General features: G+C 41.7%; 2 protein-coding genes and 1 pseudogene across 3 annotated transcripts in view; all 3 read left to right on the forward strand.

Moving 5' to 3' along the window:
- The first annotated feature begins 446 nt into the window (after positions 1 to 446).
- LOC120473035 (E3 ubiquitin-protein ligase TRIM16-like) lies at positions 447 to 3,553 on the forward strand (annotated as a pseudogene). The gene is made up of 5 exons (XR_016150791.1): positions 447 to 1,021; positions 1,357 to 1,452; positions 1,561 to 1,794; positions 2,249 to 2,339; positions 2,578 to 3,553. The product of XR_016150791.1 is annotated as an E3 ubiquitin-protein ligase TRIM16-like (transcript).
- A 296-nt stretch (positions 3,554 to 3,849) lies between these two features.
- Positions 3,850 to 5,448, forward strand: LOC148981979 (uncharacterized). The gene is made up of 2 exons (XM_089128025.1): positions 3,850 to 3,900; positions 4,224 to 5,448. Exons 1-2 carry the CDS (start codon positions 3,850 to 3,852, stop codon positions 5,355 to 5,357), a joined length of 1,185 nt encoding a protein of 394 aa, XP_088984151.1. The 3' UTR covers positions 5,358 to 5,448.
- Positions 5,449 to 12,898: 7,450 nt separating this feature from the next.
- gcgra (glucagon receptor a) overlaps positions 12,899 to 19,145 on the forward strand; it is a 100,611-nt gene continuing 94,364 nt past the window's right edge. Inside the window, exon 1 of the mRNA XM_089128233.1 lies at positions 12,899 to 13,075. The gene's annotated coding sequence lies outside the window, so the exon portion shown is untranslated. The remainder of the gene's footprint in view (positions 13,076 to 19,145) is intronic.

Raw genomic sequence — 19,145 nt, forward strand, 5'->3', positions numbered from 1 at the left:
CCACCTAACCTGCAAACCTTTATAGATTATATGACTTATTTATAAATGGTATCACAACATATTTATAAATGGAAACAAATCATGGAAGTTGAGTGATTTACACCATTCTCTACAGAGCGCTCACTGATCTCTATACAAGTATAGATAACACATAGATCAGTATTTTCACCCCAACCCACTCATGTATCATCTAGAATTTAGTTTCTCATTAATAAATATGACTTTGCTCTGTTATTCATGAGCTCGAAATTTGTAATTACAATTTTTTATGACTACATGAAGTTGAGCATGAATGAGGAAGTAAGCTGCATTACACACACGCCTGTTTTACACACGTCACTCACACACAGAATCAGGAAACTACTTCAACTCCTCAGTTCAGGGAAACAGAAACTGAAGTGTTGTTGAGCTGTTGTGTGTTTGTGTCTCTCTGTATTCACGCTGTAAAATGGCAGAAGCCAGATTTTCTCAAGATGAGTTCACGTGTCCGGTGTGTCTGGATCTCCTGAAGGATCCAGTGGCCATTCCCTGCGGACACAGTTACTGTAAGATCTGTATTTCTGACTGCTGGGATCAGGAGGATGAGAAGAGAGTCTACAGTTGCCCTCAGTGCAGACAGACCTTCAGTCCAAGACCTGCTTTAGGGAAAAACACCATGCTAGCTGAAGTGGTGGAGAAACTGAAGAAGACTAAACTTCCTGCGGACTGTTACGCTGGAGCTGGAGACGTGGAGTGTGACGTCTGTACTGGAAGAAAACACAAAGCCGTCAAGTCCTGTCTGGTGTGTCAGGAGTCTTACTGTCAAACTCATTTAGACCGTCATGAGGAATATCACTCTCGTAAACCACACAAAGTGATTGATGCCACTGGACGACTGCAGGACATGATCTGCCGCAAACATGATAAAGAGCTAGAAATATTCTGTATCACTGATCAAGAATTACTCTGTGTGTGGTGTAAGGAGTACGAACATAAAAACCACAACACTGAATCAACTGCAGCGCAGAGGACAGAGAAACAGGTATGAGCTGAGAGAGATTGATCACACAGAAGTGAAAGTGCTGTCTTCATTTACTCATGTTGTCCAAAACCGGTTTGAAGAAGATATTTTGAAGAATGTCTCATCTATTTAAGCCTAAACATTGAAAGTACAAAAGTGTCAAGCTCTAAAAAGGAGACAAAGTTAAAAGTAATTTAAACAACTCCATTGGTTTAAAAAAGTAGTGTGCTTAATGGTATTGAATGCGCACCTGTAGTGTACTTCAGATCTTTAACCACTCCATCAATTCTGGATTTATGTGACTTTAACTTTCTTTTGTGATAGTAGTTTGATGTCATTATTGGTGTGTCCTCCAGAAACAGCTGAAGGAGACGCAGATGAAGATCCGTCAGAGAATCCAGCAGAGACAGAAAGGTCTTCATCAGCTGAGAGAGGATGTGGAGTCTCATAAGGTGAGTCTGGAGAAGAAGAGAAGTGTGACACGTCTCAGTTTGGACTCACTGAACTCACTGTGTGATTGTGTGTGTGTGTGTGTGTGTGTGTGTGTGTGTGTGTAACAGCGCTCTGCACACACAGCAGTGGAGGACAGTGAGAAGATCTTCACTGAGATCATCCGCTCCATTGAGAGAAGACGCTCTGAGGCGACACAGCGGATCAGAGATCAGGAAAAGACTGCAGTGAGTCGAGCTGAAGTACGACTGGAGCGACTGGAGCAGGAGATCAATGATCTGAAGAAGAGAGACGCTGAGCTGGAGCAGCTTTCACACACACAAGATCACATCCACTTCCTGCAGGTAACAGAGATCTAGAAGAACTGGATCATAGTGGACTTGAGCAAGAGACTCACAGAGAAACATTTCAGGAGAGCAGAATGAGACCAACTTAAGCAGAGCGACAAAAACACTCTAAAGTTCAGATATTTGCATTTAATACAGAAATTAAACTATTCCACATTCATATATTTGCAAATAACATGCAATCAAGTTTCTGAAAACATTTGCACTTATATATTTTAAGTATATTATAAGTACAGTACTCTTTTTAAAAGTGAACTTTCTTTTTTACAAGGAGAGTAACTACAGAACTCTACAGAACAGCCACAAACATCCCCTGATGATTTAGAAGTAATATATACATATTTGACGTAGAATTGAAATTTAGGATTGAATCTGATTCGAGTGTTTTATAAATGAGGAATCTGGAGATGAATCTGTTCTCAGAAATGAGTTCTCCGTCATCTAATATCAGATTAGAAATGGATCCATCATTTCTCTTCTGTTTATTTCCACAGTCACTTTCACCAACATGAATCCTAAGACCAGGAACGACTTCCTACAATGTAAGTCACGAAGAAACAAGCAGAAAAACTCACTGAATGTGTTCGTGTTCTTCCTGTAGAAGGAGAAATAAATCATGATAAAAGAGTTTAATAATTAAATGATGATTTGCACAGGATATCTGATCAGCTGTAATGAAACACTGATGATACATTGAACATTGAGTCATGAAGAGTTCAGAGACATTAAAAGATCAGACAGATTCATAATTCCTGATTCTGATGTGTTTCTCTCCATCAGATTCTCATCAGCTCACTCTGGATCTGAACACAGTGAATAAACACCTCCTTCTGTCTGAGAGGAACAGAGTTATTACTCGCACTGACACAGAGTCCAGCCGTATCCTGATCATCCAGACAGATTTGATCAGTGGTATCAGGTGTTGTGTAGAGAGAGTGTGTGTGGACGCTGTTACTTGGAGATTGAGTGGAGTGGGGATGGTGTGTTTATATCAGTGTCATATAAGAGCATCAGCAGGAAGGGATTGGGTAATGAGTGTGTGTTTGGATGTAATGATCAGTCCTGGAGTTTGTTCTGCTCTTCCTCCAGTTACACATTCAGACACAATAAGATAGCGACTGTTCTCCCTGTAAAGTCCATCAGCAGAAGAGTAGGAGTGTATGTGGATCACAGTGCAGGAACTCTGTCCTTCTACAGCGTCTCTGACACAATGAGCCTCATCCACACAGTCCAGACCACATTCACTCAGCCGCTCTATCCTGGGTTTAATGTTTGGTCTGGATCAGTGAAACTGTGTTGATGTTTCAGAATAGACTGAGAGATTTTACCCATAATACTTTGAGCCGCATGATAAATCTGTAACAGTGAGATGTTTCAGTCTCTTATTTTCTCTTACATTTTCACATGATTTTTGTAAACCTCAAGATGTGAGTAAACAAGATGCAACAATGTTAGAATTGCATCTACTATCTTATTGGACTAATAAGTGAATTGAAAATGATTGAATAATTGTTGAGAATCATTACACACCTTTATCAAGCCTTTCAAAGCATTTACACACCAGAGATGTTAGTGAGATTGGTTGTTAGTCATCAAGCTCTTGTGTTTGTTGATCTCAGGAACAGAATCATGTAAAATTGTGTTAGACCAGAGGCTTTCAAACCGGACTGTTTCGCGAGTGACGGGGTCAGCGGAAATGACTTTTAAAAAAGGTTAAGAGAGACTAAAATAAATATCACATTTTAAAAAAAAAAAAGTACATAAATAAAAATGTCATTAAATAATATACATAAATACAAATTGCATAAAAATTTAAAAAAAAAAAAAATACATCCTAAAGCACAGTTTAACTGGTATAAATCTGAGCATAGAAATTGACCTACAGTATAGTTCAGGACCTATTTTGACCTATAGTCAAGTTAAGGGAAAAATCAAAAGTTGCGGGCGCAGTATTCTACAAGGCGATTAAAATGCACAATGGACAAAGCGGAGTTCAGAGAAGGATTTTTCCATGGTTCGACTTGATGGACGGTGTGCTGGGTCACTGTCCCTATGTTAGTGGCGGCTCACGAGACAATCGGGACACTATTGCAGCCATGGCCGGTGAGTTAATATACATGTTATCTTCCTAACTTAAAAAATAAATTAATTCATAATACCCGCTAAAATGGATTGGGTTGTATGATGTTTGATCCAGAAAGGCGTGTTAGGGACGGGGTTTAGGGCAGCGCTGTGGGGCTACTGGCCCGGCAGTGGAAACGCAAGCCCAGTGCCCGAGGCCACTGGCTTGGCTCGCTGTTAGCTCTGGCCCAGCCCTAGCCCGGCAGTGGAAATGCGGCTATAGTGACTGAGACCAGGACAGGCTGGGCTGACGGGACGTGAACAGTCACAGCCACTCGGCGTGGCTAACGTGAACCATCAACAAGGGCTCTGGGCTGGATGGGACCAGCGGCGAGGGCTCCGGGCTGGATGGGACCAGTAGCGAGGGCTCTGGGCTGGATGGGACCAGCAGCGAGGGCTCCGGGCTGGACGGGAACAGCGGCGAGGGCTCCGGGCTGGATGGGAACAGCGGCGAGGGCTCCGGGCTGGATGGGACCAGTAGCGAGGGCTCTGGGCTGGACGGGAACAGCGGCGAGGGATCCGGGCTGGACGGGAACAGCGGCGAGGGCTCCGGGCTGGATGAGACCAGTAGCGAGGGCTCTGGGCTGGATGGGACCAGCGGCGAGGGCTCTGGGCTGGACGGGAACAGCGGCGAGGGCTCCGGGCTGGACGGGAACAGCGGCGAGGGCTCCGGGCTGGACGGGAACAGCGGCGAGGGCTCCGGGCTGGACGGGAACAGCGGCGAGGGCTCCGGGCTGGATGGGACCAGTAGCGAGGGCTCCGGGCTGGACGGGAACAGCGGCGAGGGCTCTGGGCTGGATGGGACCAGTAGCGAGGGCTCCGGGCTGGACGGGAACAGCGGCGAGGGCTCCGGGCTGGATGGGACCAGTAGCGAGGGCTCTGGGCTGGACGGGAACAGCAGCGAGGGCTCTGGGCTGGACGGGACCAGCGGCGAGGGCTCCGGGCTGGACGGGAACAGCGGCGAGGGCTCCGGGCTGGATGGGACCAGCGGTGAGGGCTCCGGGCTGGATGGGACCAGTAGCAAAGGCTCTGGGCTGAATGGGACCAGCGGCGAGGGCTCTGGGCTGGATGGGACCAGCGGCGAGGGCTCCGGGCTGGACGGGAACAGTAGCGAGGGCTCTGGGCTGGATGGGACCAGTAGCGAGGGCTCTGGGCTGGACAGGAACAGCGGCGAGGGCTCCGGGCTGGATGGGACCAGTAGCGAGGGCTCTGGGCTGGACGGGAACAGCGGCGAGGGCTCCGGGCTGGATGGGACCAGTAGCGAGGGCTCTGGCTGGATGGGACCAGTAGCGAGGGCTCTGGGCTGGATGGGAACAGCGGCGAGGGCTCCGGGCTGGATGGGACCAGTAGCGAGGGCTCTGGGCTGGACGGGAACAGCGGCGAGGGCTCCGGGCTGGATGGGACCAGTAGCGAGGGCTCTGGCTGGATGGGACCAGTAGCGAGGGCTCTGGGCTGGATGGGAACAGCGGCGAGGGCTCCGGGCTGGATGGGACCAGTAGCGAGGGCTCTGGGCTGGACGGGAACAGCGGCGAGGGCTCCGGGCTGGATGGGACCAGTAGCGAGGGCTCTGGGCTGGATGGGACCAGTAGCGAGGGCTCTGGGCTGGATGGGACCAGTAGCGAGGGCTCTGGGCTGGACGGGAACAGCGGCGAGGGCTCTGGGCTGGATGGGACCAGTAGCGAGGGCTCTGGGCTGGACGGGAACAGCGGCGAGGGCTCTGGGCTGGAACGGGAACAGCGGCAAGGGCTCCGGGCTGGATGGGACCAGTAGCGAGGGCTCTGGGCTAGATGGGACCAGCGGCGAGGGCTCTGGGCTGGACGGGAACAGCGGCGATGGCTCCGGGCTGGACGGGAACAGCGGCGAGGGCTCCGGGCTGGACGGGAACAGCAGCGAGGGCTCTGGGCTGGACGGGAACAGCGGCGAGGGCTCCGGGCTGGATGGGACCAGCGGCGAGGGCTCCGGGCTGGATGGGACCAGTAGCGAGGGCTCTGGGCTGGATGGGACCAGCGGCGAGGGCTCCGGGCTGGACGGGAACAGCAGCGAGGGCTCTGGGCTGGATGGATGACAGCAGCGCCCGTTCAATGTGAAGTTTTAGCAGCAACATGGAAATATTTGCACGACGTTCTAACATTTACAGATGGAGAATATACACGCGAAATGCATACGTTTTGCACTGAGGGGGAAAAAATGTCTCAAACGCAGTTAGCAGCACAAAAATAGCAGGGACAGTTGAAACACTTTTTAGATAAACGTTGTTTTCTAAGATATGGTTAAAGACATTTTACCAAAAAATGTTAGCAAATGTTTCTAATAGCCTACATTCTGGGTGTGTGTTTCTCTAGTTAGTGACCATGTGTCTTTGTAGGGTCTTGTCCCAGCAGGACACCATCTGATTCCTCGCACTGTAACTTTCATCTTTCTGGAATAGGCAGCTCTGATTGTAGCTAGCATTAGAGTTGTCTCCTCTATGACCCACAGTATTAACATCAGTTGCAGGTGATCCGTTCACAGGTAGACTGAGTTTTAAGGGATACAATTATTGACTACAGGGGGACTTTAATGTTTGACCTTTTGTGTGTTCTGTTATTTGAGCATACATACACCATAAGTACCGCTGTTCCAATAAATAATGTAATACATATGATGTCCGGCAGGTGGCAGTGCTGCTTTATCACTGCAACTCAACTCTGTGATGCAGGGGGGAAAGTAAAAACAACAACAACAAAAACTAATTCAACACCAAGAACAAAAGCAAAATATACATCTACAACGGCACTGATAAGTTCACATAAACAAGTATTAGAAAGGGCACGTATCAGTTAAATAAATAAATATTTATAAAGAAAATGGTATATAGCCTATTTGAAGAAATTAATAAAAAGAGGGGGAAAAGAAAGAAGTGGTCTCTTCATTCCTCTTCTAATACCTCTTATTATTCGGACAAATTTCTGGGCCATTTTAATTTTCCCAAAATCAACATTACATTAATAAAATATTATTATTTTTAGTCATCCAACACCATTTCAAACATAATATGTTTTGGAGGGGGAAAGTGTCTGTATAATATCCATGCCTTTGAGATATGATGACATAATTATACAGCAATCAGCATTCTTGTCTGTATTTATTCTATACTTATGGAGCAAGTTTGAGTATGTTTTTGCAAAGATGTTTATGAAGTGAGTAATTTGAGGGGTCAAAGTGACTCTTAATTGGATATACAATGGTTTCTGATTTGGGATGGGGTTTTCTGCTCTACTATTTAGCCAACAGTTCTGACTTTTTGGTGGTTCACATGATGACATGTCTTACTAAGATCCGATTACATATAGTTTATACTAGCCTATTGATTATATACACCCTCATTGTTTATAGTCACTCTCTTGCAAACTATTATAACTCAAACTTTCAGGAAAAAGTTTTTTTTATAGTGATGGCAACATTGAGGTCATGCGACCCTTCATAGTCTACTCGTAAAGCATTTAACTTCAGGTGATTTACTTAAGATTCATATTAAATGTTATGCTTATTTTCTGCTATAATCCAAAAGCCAATGTAAAATCCTATTGGGTTTTTGTCAATGAAACCAAGGTGATGCGAACTTAAAGGTTAGCCTATAAAATAAATATACAATCTGTGCAGTGTTCTGTAGCCTTAAGTTTAGCTTCTCACTTTAGAGGGATTTGATTGGTCAAAATCAGATGAATCAAATGCTCTTAAATGTTTGAACACAAACAGATGAGCACAATGCAAATTAAATGTTTTTTTTTTATTATTTTTTTATCAAGGGATTTTAGCAGCCCATTCTCACCCCCAAGGCGTCACCTAACTGACGCCTTGGGAAGCATTTGACCATGTGTCAATATCTGACGCTTTAGGTGCCCTTTAGCGTCAGTTAGATGACGCCGTAGGATTGCGTCATGCAAAGGGCGCCTAAAGCGTCAAATATTGAAGCATGGTCAAAAGGTGACGCCTTGGGGTGAGAATGTGTTGATTTTAGCATAGTGTTCTTTGCTGGGGGCTGGGGCAGTTTATATCTGTTGAGGACAAAAATAGAATAAATAATCTGATCAAGAGAGCTGGTTCAGTTATTGGTCTTAACCCAGATGTACTGGAGGTTACTGTAGAGATGAGGATTAGTTCGAAATCAAAAAATGTCCTGCTCGAAGGCCATCCACAACACAATTTGTTCGAAGGACTTAGAAGCTCTTTTAGTGAGCGATTGGTAATGCCTCGGTGCTCTAGTGAGCGAATCAGAAGGTCTTTTGTTCCCGCAGTGGTCAGATATTTTAACGAACACTGTTAATTGTGGAAAATTATTCTTGTCTAATATGTTGTATATTTTTTAAACTATAAAATTGAAATTTTTTTCCCCCAAATTGTGTCTCCTAATCAGGGTTTATTAGTCACCTAATGCAGAATTATTTATATGTCTGTTAGTTGTGTATTGTGTTTAATTGTTTTATGGTTGGTAGCAAACCAGTTTCCCTATCGGGATGAATAAAGTTTTCAATCAATCAACCAATCAAATCATAAGCACTGTTGACCTGATACCTGAAGACAATGACTATAAATTTAAAAGTGAATTAATGTTTATTAGATTTGATGGAGTATATAAGCATATGATAGATGACCTCAAAGCTAATAGACAAGCTTTAAGCTAACAAATTCCATTTCAATTTCATGGGGTCTTGTAAGCATCCTGAATCGAGGATCTGGCGTATGTATGTGTGTATGAATGTATGTAAGTATGTCTTTAAATTTAATACTGAAATACCAAGTGGTACAGCTGTTGGGAATGTGCTTCATTTTAGTTTGGTGTGCTGTGGTGTTTAACCAGGACATCAGTGCTCCACACAGTTTTATTTCACTGAAAAAAAACAAAAAACAGAGATAAATGATTGAAGATAAGGGCCATAAGAAGACGTTAATGGACCTCATTGCAAACAACAGTCAAGATAAACCCTAAACTTCCGTCAATGTTGAACATGTGCTCATAATATGTGGTGACATGTTCCCCAGAGCCCTGTTCATGTGTTTTGTTTGCATTTTCCATTCCCAGATCTTTGCCAAAGTATGGGAATTCCATCGTTTCCCTTTAGAGCGGCATCTGTGGGATCTTGTTTTCGCATTCGAGGCAATCGAGTGTGTACATTGTGCTCTGCTGTGAGAGATATATGAGATACTGTGAACGATGGGCTAATCTCCATTTCAGTCTGTCTGGCTTTTGTGCCATCCATTTTTTTTTTCCTGTTTAAAAATCTTACATAACTTGGCTGAAAAACAACATACATATGTAATCTCAGAATGAGTTATCAGATTCAGTGGGAGCCCAAAGCTTTTGAAGTCCACAGACATTATCTCTCTATATGCTTGTTAAATGTTTTGATCTTTATCTAATCCTATTTACTATATTTCCTAAACATACCACTAAACCCATACAGAAACTTTTTTAACTAGACTTCAAATATATTAAATAGTTCACTCATAAAATGTACTTTGTAACTTGTACATTGTGTAGGCCTTTTGTAACTCATACAATGTTGTTACAATCTCATTATATATGTATATATATATATATACTGGAATGGATTTATTGATGGATGACCTGCTTGTCACTTTCAGTAAATAGATGGTTGTTAGCTACAACAACATTTTATTAGTTTACAAAATAATTATTATTTGTTTTATCATTATTTTCAACATTGAAAGGCTTCAGACATTCAAAAGACGCTCTACATTCTTCAGCCAATCAGAACACTTTTGAAGCGCTTTCTACCTGCCAATCATTTGGTGAAGAGGGAAGTCCATATGTGGGAAGCTCGACCTACATCGCCAAACATGCTAAACTAATTCAAAAGAAAAAAGGGGACAAAAGAGTCCACTAATTATTTTTTATTGCTGGAGAGAGCTAAGGGCTTCTATGTACAGCTTGCGTTACTTATCCCTTTATTAAAATTTATGAATCAGTTTATGAACTGCTGGCATTGTTTAAAGCTCCTTTACACAATGAAATCAAAATTGGCAATTCATATTTTGAATGGATTTTTCAACGCATTCTCATCCTAGGGCGTCATAGTGACGCCTTTGACAATGCGATCCAACGCACATGGCACCCTTTAGTGTTGATATAACACGCTTCGCTTATGGGTAGGTTGATGTCTGGGGTAGTGTTAGGGATAGACCACTAGGAGGCGCCTTCTGGCCCATATATATGCATCATATTGACGCTAAAGGGTGCCATGTGTGTTGGATGTAAACGCATTGTCAAAAGCGTCAGTATATGAGTCTTGGGATGAGAACGGGCTGGAATGTTGTAGTATTTAATATAAATGATTTATCCGCATGCACCATGTGCCTCATAATCTTTAATCAATATAACTTCCCCTGGCATGAGGGCGGAGCAACCTGTCACTCACATCAGATCCATCAATAGCAAACCACAGCCATCCAACCAGGAAAAGGTCCCGCCAAAACATTTTGTTGTTGCTGTTGAAGATGCCGTTTCACTTCGATGTATCTCACAAAATGAAATAAAGACTATCGCAACTTACATCTCATGTCGACTTTAAGCTGGCGTCCTTGTGACAACTTTGGAAATTTGGTCTCCAAAATGATAGCGCAATCTGGCCCACACAAGACAAACAAACATCCAGCTAGAACTGCTCATTTCCTTTATCGTGCTATTTATAATTATGAAGAAACGCTATTAACTCCCATATTTAGAAATCTCTGTTATTCTCAAGACTTTCCTTCAGTAAACAGCATTTATCTTATCTGTCTCTTTCTCTCGTGTCTGGAGATTTTAAGAATAAATTCTTGCAAAACTAGAAAAACAAACCTTGTCACAGTCATCCAATTATACATCTTTAGAAGATTTGTTGAATAGTCCAGTAAAAATTGACTCAACGTTTTATAGTCAGAATATGTATAATAATAAATAATTTCCTTAAAATATGGAAGTGGATTAAATCCTTTTTGGATCTTCCACATTTTGACTGTCCAATTCAACGCAGGCTTACAATGATTTCTCCCAGTTGAAGCAAAAGGATTTCATTTCCGTAAGAGACTTTTTCCTGTATTTTAAAATGAGGGATTTTACTAGAAAAAGTTACACAGGTTTCGAAGTATCTATTCATCAAACTCTTTCTTTAAAATGCTATATCATACAAGAATGGGAAAATGAACTTGACTTGTCTAGTGATTCATGGAAATGTTGTCTTAATAATATAAAATAAAATGAACGAATGCTCTATTAACGCTAGACACGCTGTGATTCAATTCAAAGTTATCAACAGGCTTCCTTTTTTGAGGACCAAACATTCACTGTTAAAAATTTTTGTGTGAAATAACTGTATATTCCAGGGTAATTGGTTGACTTTCTCAATAAATGAGTCAGAAACTCAAAATTATATGTTATCTCAACTAAATAAATTATTTAAGTTGATTTGACAAAAGAAAACATGTTGTGATTACTACACTGTAAAAAAATGTTGGTTTTAAAAAGTAAATAACCTGGGTTGCCTTAAAATTTTAAGTTGATTGAACTGGAAAAAGTGAGTTAATACAATGAAGGAGATTAATTTAACTATCAGAAACTCAAAATAATAAGTTATCTCAACTAAATAAATTATTATAAAGTTGATTTGACAAAAGAAAATATGTTGTGATAACAAATCTTGAAAATATTTTTTACTGATGTGGAGTTTCTTGATTCTTGTTGGTTTAATCAGTGCAACTGAACTTATTTTTGGTTCACAATTGATAAGTAAAACTGATTTGGCACCTGAGCCGAAAATAGGCATTTTTGAGAAAACTGCTAGCTGTCACAAGCCGTTTCATTAGCAAAGAAGGCAATTTTACAGAAATGGAAATCTTAGTCAGTGCCCACGTTTAAAACCTGGCTTAAATATTCACACGCTTATTATTTATGTGTTCATTTGTTTTGTGTACAACACGTATGACTTGTACTCAGCCTAAACCCGTGGCATCTCAGTTTTCAGTGTGTCTGACTGGGAGCTCTGGCAACACTTCACAGCTCTGCTGAAAGATGACTCTACAGCAGACATGCAAAACTGTTCCAGTCCGAGGAGCCAATATAGAGGCCTGGATGTGGCTGGATTTATGCTTTGTCGGTCACTGACCCATTTCAGCATGCCAAAATGACCCCTTACACCCAATCTGGCAAAGCTGCCAGAGGAAACATGGAAAGGCTGTTCGCTTTTAGGTTACAGACAGTGATATGCAATAGGCACTCCTATGAATTATTTTTGATTGGCCCATTTAATCTGAGTGACAGTGTACAGTGAGGTCCAAAAGTCGGAGGCCACTTCGACAATCTGGTATTTAATTGCCATTTAAAACTAGAAATAAATAGAACGTTTTAGAATTTAAACAAAGAAAAGTTTTAATTGTGAATATTTAAGATTTTCACTAATCAAATAAGCTAATTTGTGATATTCAAATATGCGCTATTCCACCAAAACTCAATATGCTATAGCCTATGTGTAAAGTGTAGCTTGCAGGGAGGTCAAAATATTATTTATTTCACCAATGCGTTTCGTCACACTTCATCAATGGATAAAAGACTGCAGGTGCACAAAACTAATTTAAAAACAAGCAAAGACATTTTTTTTAAAGAGCCAATAAGAAAATCATATATGTCAACCACCAATCATAACATATCAGGTAAGTGTGCCGGAAAAAAAAAAATATATATATATATATATCTAGAGGACGAAGGAACAATGAAACAATGAGAATTGAGAAACACCCCGTTTCCCTGCAGTTTAGTTCCTGTTTCCTGAATTTTTGTTTTTTAATACGTTTCCATGGTTACTGATTGAGTTCATCTGTGACTCGTTTCGTTCTCAGTATCCTGTGTGTATTTAAGCCCTCAGTTTGTTTCAGTTCTTTGTCCTGTATTGTCTATGTGTTAATGCTACCGTAGCTGTTCTGTTCTCTCTTGAACCCTAGTTTGGTTTCTTGTTTTATTACCCAATGTGTTTTGTTTAGCAGTAAAACAGCTACAACCAGATCCACATGTCCTTCGCCTGCATGACGTAACAGAATACAGGACCGAGAGAAGATATTAAAATGAATCTTCCAGCCATTTGATTCCTCACCCAGGATGATCGGCCCTCCGAAGACCACACCGGTGAGTTCTCGAAACTTGCATCAAACACACTACCCTTGACCGCTCACTAATCGCTTTTTTGACTCACATTGAACATAGTTCACTCTGTTGATGGTCCTTGAGGGAAGTTTAAGGATTTTTAGTTATTAGTGATTGCTTTCCAAGACTGGTTCCTCTTTCACTTATGGTGAGGTTTACCAGGATGATGCTTGAAACCTTGAGCCCAGTATGTTTAGTCACCTGTTTTCCTGTGTTCCTTTATTTCCCATTTCCCGACGCGAATTATGTCATGGACACTCATTTATCATCACACCTGTTTTTAGATAGCTAAGAAAGCTAAGATGGCAGTCTAGAAACCACATAGAAATCCACTAAAAACCACGGCACACCTTAGAAACTGCATAGCAACACCCTGGCAACTGGCAATTGCTCACATTTACTTATTAGATAATGTGAAAATAATGATTTAAACTGCAGTCCTGTTTCATAAAACAAAAATGAAAGCGAAATGAAGTTGTGCCAGCTGGCTATTTAGTCCAATGCTATGGGCAGAGCTATGTACTTTTAATTTGATATTTTAAAATATTCAGAGCACGATCTCTTGACCCAATCCAGCTAATTTTCTCATTTGTGTTAATCTGATTAATTCCACACTAATTTGATTCTGTTTGTGATAAAAGTGTGAGAAAGAGATAACAACTACCAATTAGAATGATAAGTGACCCACACAATTTCACACAGATAACTTAAACCGCTCAAGTTACCTAAAAAAGGACTTGGCAACCCATTAAAATCTCATAATAATACAGCGAAGCAAGCCGATGAGTCGGTGGCACTCTATACGCCTTATTCACGGCAGCGCCATCTTTGATTTTTAGTGAGAATGAAAGCGAGGCTGTGAGGGATAGTCATGCATCTCTTCAATAGGTTGTACTGTTATTTAACGTGTTTTCGGATTGTTCTGCTCATGAAACACTGGAAAAATATCTTTCCAAGAAATTTCAGTTGACAAAAAAACTCCCGACAATGTAAGCTGTGGAAAATTGTAAGTAATATAGGAGCTTTATTCAGCTTTTTACAGCGGATGCCGTTGGAAACAGGTAAGTCTATCCCTCACAGCCTCACTTTCATACCTGTCATGGCGCTGCTCTGAATAAGGTCTATACTCAACGCATTCTCACCCCAAGGCGTCACCTTTGACCATGCTTCAATATTTGACGTTTTAGGCGCCCTTTAGCGTCACTTACATGACGCGATCCTACGGCGTCATCTAACTGACGCTAAAGGAAAGCGTCTGTTAGAGGACGCGGTTAGGTTTAGGTGTGGGGTGGGGGTAGGGTACACGCTATCCTAGGGCGTCATCTTACTGACGCTAAAGGGCGCCTAAAGCGTCAGATATTGAAGCATGTCCAAATGCTTCCCAAGGCGTCAGTTAAGTGACGCCTTGGGGGTGAGAATGGGCTGCTATACTGTAATGGAGTCACCAGATCAGCAGGCTCCGCCCACTCTCCCCAGAATGATTCCCTGCACCTGCACATCATCATCAACACATCATCATATCAGTCTATAGACTCTCTTCTCCTTCACTCCCTTGTCTGGTCTCATACGAGCACATACAGACTCTACCATGATACCTGTACTTATCCTCTTCAAGGATTCCTTGTCATCAATTCTATCATCCATCTTCAGCCAACTGTCATCCGCCTACAGCCTGCTGCTCTCTCTCCTTTTATTTATGTTATCATCTTGCTAATCCTTCATCCATTCTGAGTTCACCTGTCTGCATACAGTAACTGTTCAGATCCGTGCCACTGCTCAACTGTTTACGCATCTCTTACTTGTCTGCTTCCCTTTGTATCGTGACACATACCGGAAACCTAGACGAGCTATGAAATTATAAATCTTTTCATGCTGCAGTACACAAAGGATTTCAACGCGTTCTCATCCCAAAGCGCCATATAGGACGCTTTTGCAAAAGCGTAAATATCCAACGCACATGGCACCCTTTAACGTCTAATGAGACGCTTCGGTTATGGTTAAGTTTAGGTATGGTGTAGGGTAAGGGTTAGACCACTAGGGGGCGCCTTCTGCCCAAATATATCTGCGTCTCATTTGACGTTAAAGGGTGCCATGTGCGTTGGATATTTACGCTTTTGCAAAAGCGTCCTATATGGCGCTTTGGGATGAGAACAGGATTTTGGAGGGTAAATTTTTGCAGGATTTTCTTAGGAAGACTGGGAAAATTATACTGGCCCAGACGTACCACAATTTGTCAAGAATACTTGTTTGATATGTGTTTCACACAGACCTATCCAGTATCTACATTTCTCTATTCAGTTGTCTTTGATGTATTAGTAGGCAATATCTATTAAATAATTTGGGCTAAATCATAAGATTTGTGCTGCAAAGTCAGATTTTACAGACATAATTCTCAGACACATATCGCATTAAAAGATTAGTTCACCTAAACATTAACATCTGTCATTATTTACTTATGCTCATGTCCAGACTCCTACACTGGCTTTTTTTTTTTTTTTTCAGCAGCTTTTTTAGCACCCCAGAGTCATTTCATTTTGATAATGAAGACAAATTGTATTTTGCATGATTCTTCTGTTAATAAACCAAATAAAATTTGATAACATTTTAATTAATCTTTTGATACAGGACACTTATTGTGTATATACATGGTTTTATTTTTTATATATATATATTTTTTTAAATCCCTGCATGTACACTGTAAACGCATATTTTCATGATTTGTAATCATAACATTTTTTCTTTTGTCAAATCAACTTAGATAATTTATGTAGTTCAGATAACATAATATTTTGAGTTTCTGATGTTTAAATCAATCTCCTTAATTGTATTAACTCATTTTTTCCAGTTCAATGAATTTAAAATTTTAAGGCAACCAGGTTACTTCATTTTTTAAGTTAAACCAACAATATTTTCTTTTTTACAGTGACAGTCGTAATTTAATTTCTATTAAACAATAAGTTCAATAAAATCACCTTTTATGATTATATAGAACTTATTTTTTCTTTTGAGTTCACAAAACCAACACACTTTAAGTAATCTGAATCGTTTAATTGTTTTGAGATTTATAGAGTTGTTTCTTTTTATTTAGACAAAATACATTTAATTAAATCTGGGCTGGGATTTCTATTTCCCAGCATGCTTTGTCACGGCACTCGAAAGTGAACTCGTTTATCAAAATGAACGAATCTTTTTTCGTGTCATTTGGTTCATTCAATGGAGGGAGTAACAAAAGCCATCTTGCTTTAAAATGAATCATGATGATTCACCACCCCGTCTCAGATAACCATAAACGATAAAATGACTTCTTTGAAGTGACTGTCACATGTACCCTTTACTAACAGACTTGTCGAAGGGCCCTTCGTGAAGGGATTCAGTTGGTAATTTTGGTTGAGAACGCCCCTTCGAATAGCGCCCCCTTCCTGAAGTGCCCTTCAAGGGAGCAAACTCATACATACATACATACATCTTCTTCCGCTCATCCGGGGCCGGGTCGCGGGGGCAGCAGTCTAAGCAGAGATGCCCAGACTTCCCTCTCCCTAGACACTTCCTCCAGCTCTTCTGGGGGGATACCGAGGCGTTCCCAGGCCAGCCGGGAGACATAGTCTCTCCAGCGTGTCCTAGGTCTTCCCTGGGGCCTCCGCCCAGTGGGACGTGCCCGGAACACCTCCCCAGGAAGGCGTCCAGGAGGCATCCGGAACAGATGCCCGAGCCACCTCAGCTGACCCCTCTCGATGTGGAGGAGCAGCGGCTCTAGTCTGAGCTCCTCCCGAGTGACCGAGCTTCTCACCCTATCTCTAAGGGATCGCCCAGCCACCCTGCGGAGAAAGCTCATTTCAGCCGCCTGTATCCGGGATCTTGTCCTTTCGGTCATGACCCAAAGTTCATGACCATAGGTGAGAGTAGGAACGTAGATTGACTGGTAAATCGAGAGCTTTGCCTTACGGCTCAGCTCCTTCTTTACCACAACAGACCGGTACATCGACCGCATTACTGCTGAAGCTGCACCGATCCGTCTGTCAATCTCCCGTTCCATCCTTCCCTCACTCGTGAACAAAACCCCAAGATACTTAAACTCCTCCACCTGAGGAAGGATCTCTCCACCAACCTGAAGCAAACTCGCCATTTGGAAATCATCGTTAGAATAATATACACCAATTAGTGCAAAATACAAACAGGAAAGTGCAGTAAGAAAGTAAACAGGGTTCATTTGGATTTCATGTTAAGTATAATCCAAAATCTGTCTTTTGAAACATACAGTTCGTCCGGGTCTTTCTAGTTGATGTGTTCCTCCTGTTTTATACATTCAAAGGGATTTCATAGATCTCTGCTGTCTTTTGTAACTTGTCCAGGCCCAACTGTATACTACAATCTGCTGAACATTTTTAGGTAATGCCTAATTTGGTAAATGCGTGTTGTTATTTCGCGGTCCATCCATTTCTCATCTCCCCGAAGATTAAATCTGATGCGCTTCCAGTTTTAGAGTTTAAGCTTTCATTTCTCTGCTCCTCCAGTTTTAGAGATAAAGCAATCAAACATTAATATTCGGGAACTTAGATGGATGAATTGTTGTTTTTACACACACTCATTTATTAATGTAGTTCATTGCCTCTTGATTTTAAAGTGGATTTGTTATTGCTTATACTGTCGCATGGATATTGAATGCCAGACCACTTAAGGTTTGGATGCTTTTTGTGTAAGCCTTTTTTTCAAGGCAGGGTCATTTTCCTTATGAATCTTGTATCATTTTTGTGATGACTGATTGAAGTGAGTGCTTAAGCAATCTTATTGGTCTTAATGCCACTCTCTAGAAATGCTCTCATGAAGCAGGTGGACAATTTTGTGTGTATGTAAAAAAAAAAAAAAAAAAAAATGGAAAGAGAAAGAATGCTCTTCGGAAATTCTCTTCCCGGTCACATCCCAAGGGCCAAGGCAGGACGAGCCAGTTGTCATTCCAAAGCGCCATATACGACGCTTTTGCAAAAGCGTAAATATCCAACGCACATGGCACCCTTTAACGTGAAATGAGACGCAGATATATTTGGGCAGAAGGCGCCCCCCTAGTGGTCTAACCCTAACCCTACACCATACCTAAACTTAACCATAACCGAAGAGTCTCATTAGACAACCCGGTCTCATTCCAAGACGTCATATTACTGACGTTTTGGGACGTCTTTTGACCATACGTCAATATTCGCCTTTTTAGGGCCCCCTTAAACGTCGGTAGATGAGGTTATGGGATCCTAACTCTAAACCTAACCCTAAACCTAACCCGTCACCTTACTGACGTTAAAGGTAAAGCGTCAGTTGTATGACGGCCCGGGATCGCCATCTACCGACGTTTAAGGGGGCCCTAAAATAATGAGAATAATATTATTTATAATATTGACGTATGGTCAAAAAACGTCCCAAGACGTCAGTTATATGACTTTTTGGGATGAGACTGTGTTACATTAGACGTTAAAGGGTGCCATGTGCGTTGGATATTTACGCTTTTGCAAAAGCGTCGTATATGGCACTTTGGGATGAGAATGCGTTGGCAGGACGGTTTGCTCAAAGCTATATAAAAAATCTAGTGTGTTTGGGAGAGTGTATGCTCTGTCTTATTACATAATGCTGTGAAAGCCTTTGGGGAACAGCCAGTCGACCCTTTAGCTGGTGGTTACAAGCCTTATTAAACCACACTGTGGTTAGTGAACCTTGACGGGGAATCTTTCCCTACAGGATGAACACAATACACACCAGTCATTGCCTATAAAGTGACCTTTGGTAATAAACTAGTTAAAGAGAACTATTTCTTGCTGAACTCTAGCAGGCCAGTTTCTGCATTACAAGATCAGTCTAAACACAACATTCATTTTGGATTAACAAGCATCCAGCGATCAACAAATACGCTGAGACAAAATAACTTTTTAATACAAAGAAATACCTGTTTATGAGGGTTTTCTTTTTCTGACCATCCATTAAAACAACCAATATCTGAATTTACCTAATATAATATTTCGAACTATTTTTGAAAATTGATAGAATAACAATTCTACTTACAATTTGTCCT

The sequence above is a fragment of the Pimephales promelas genome, chromosome 3, assembly GCF_988280905.1.
Source record: "Pimephales promelas chromosome 3, fPimPro1.hap1.1, whole genome shotgun sequence".
NCBI classification, from domain to species: Eukaryota; Metazoa; Chordata; class Actinopteri; order Cypriniformes; family Leuciscidae; genus Pimephales; species Pimephales promelas.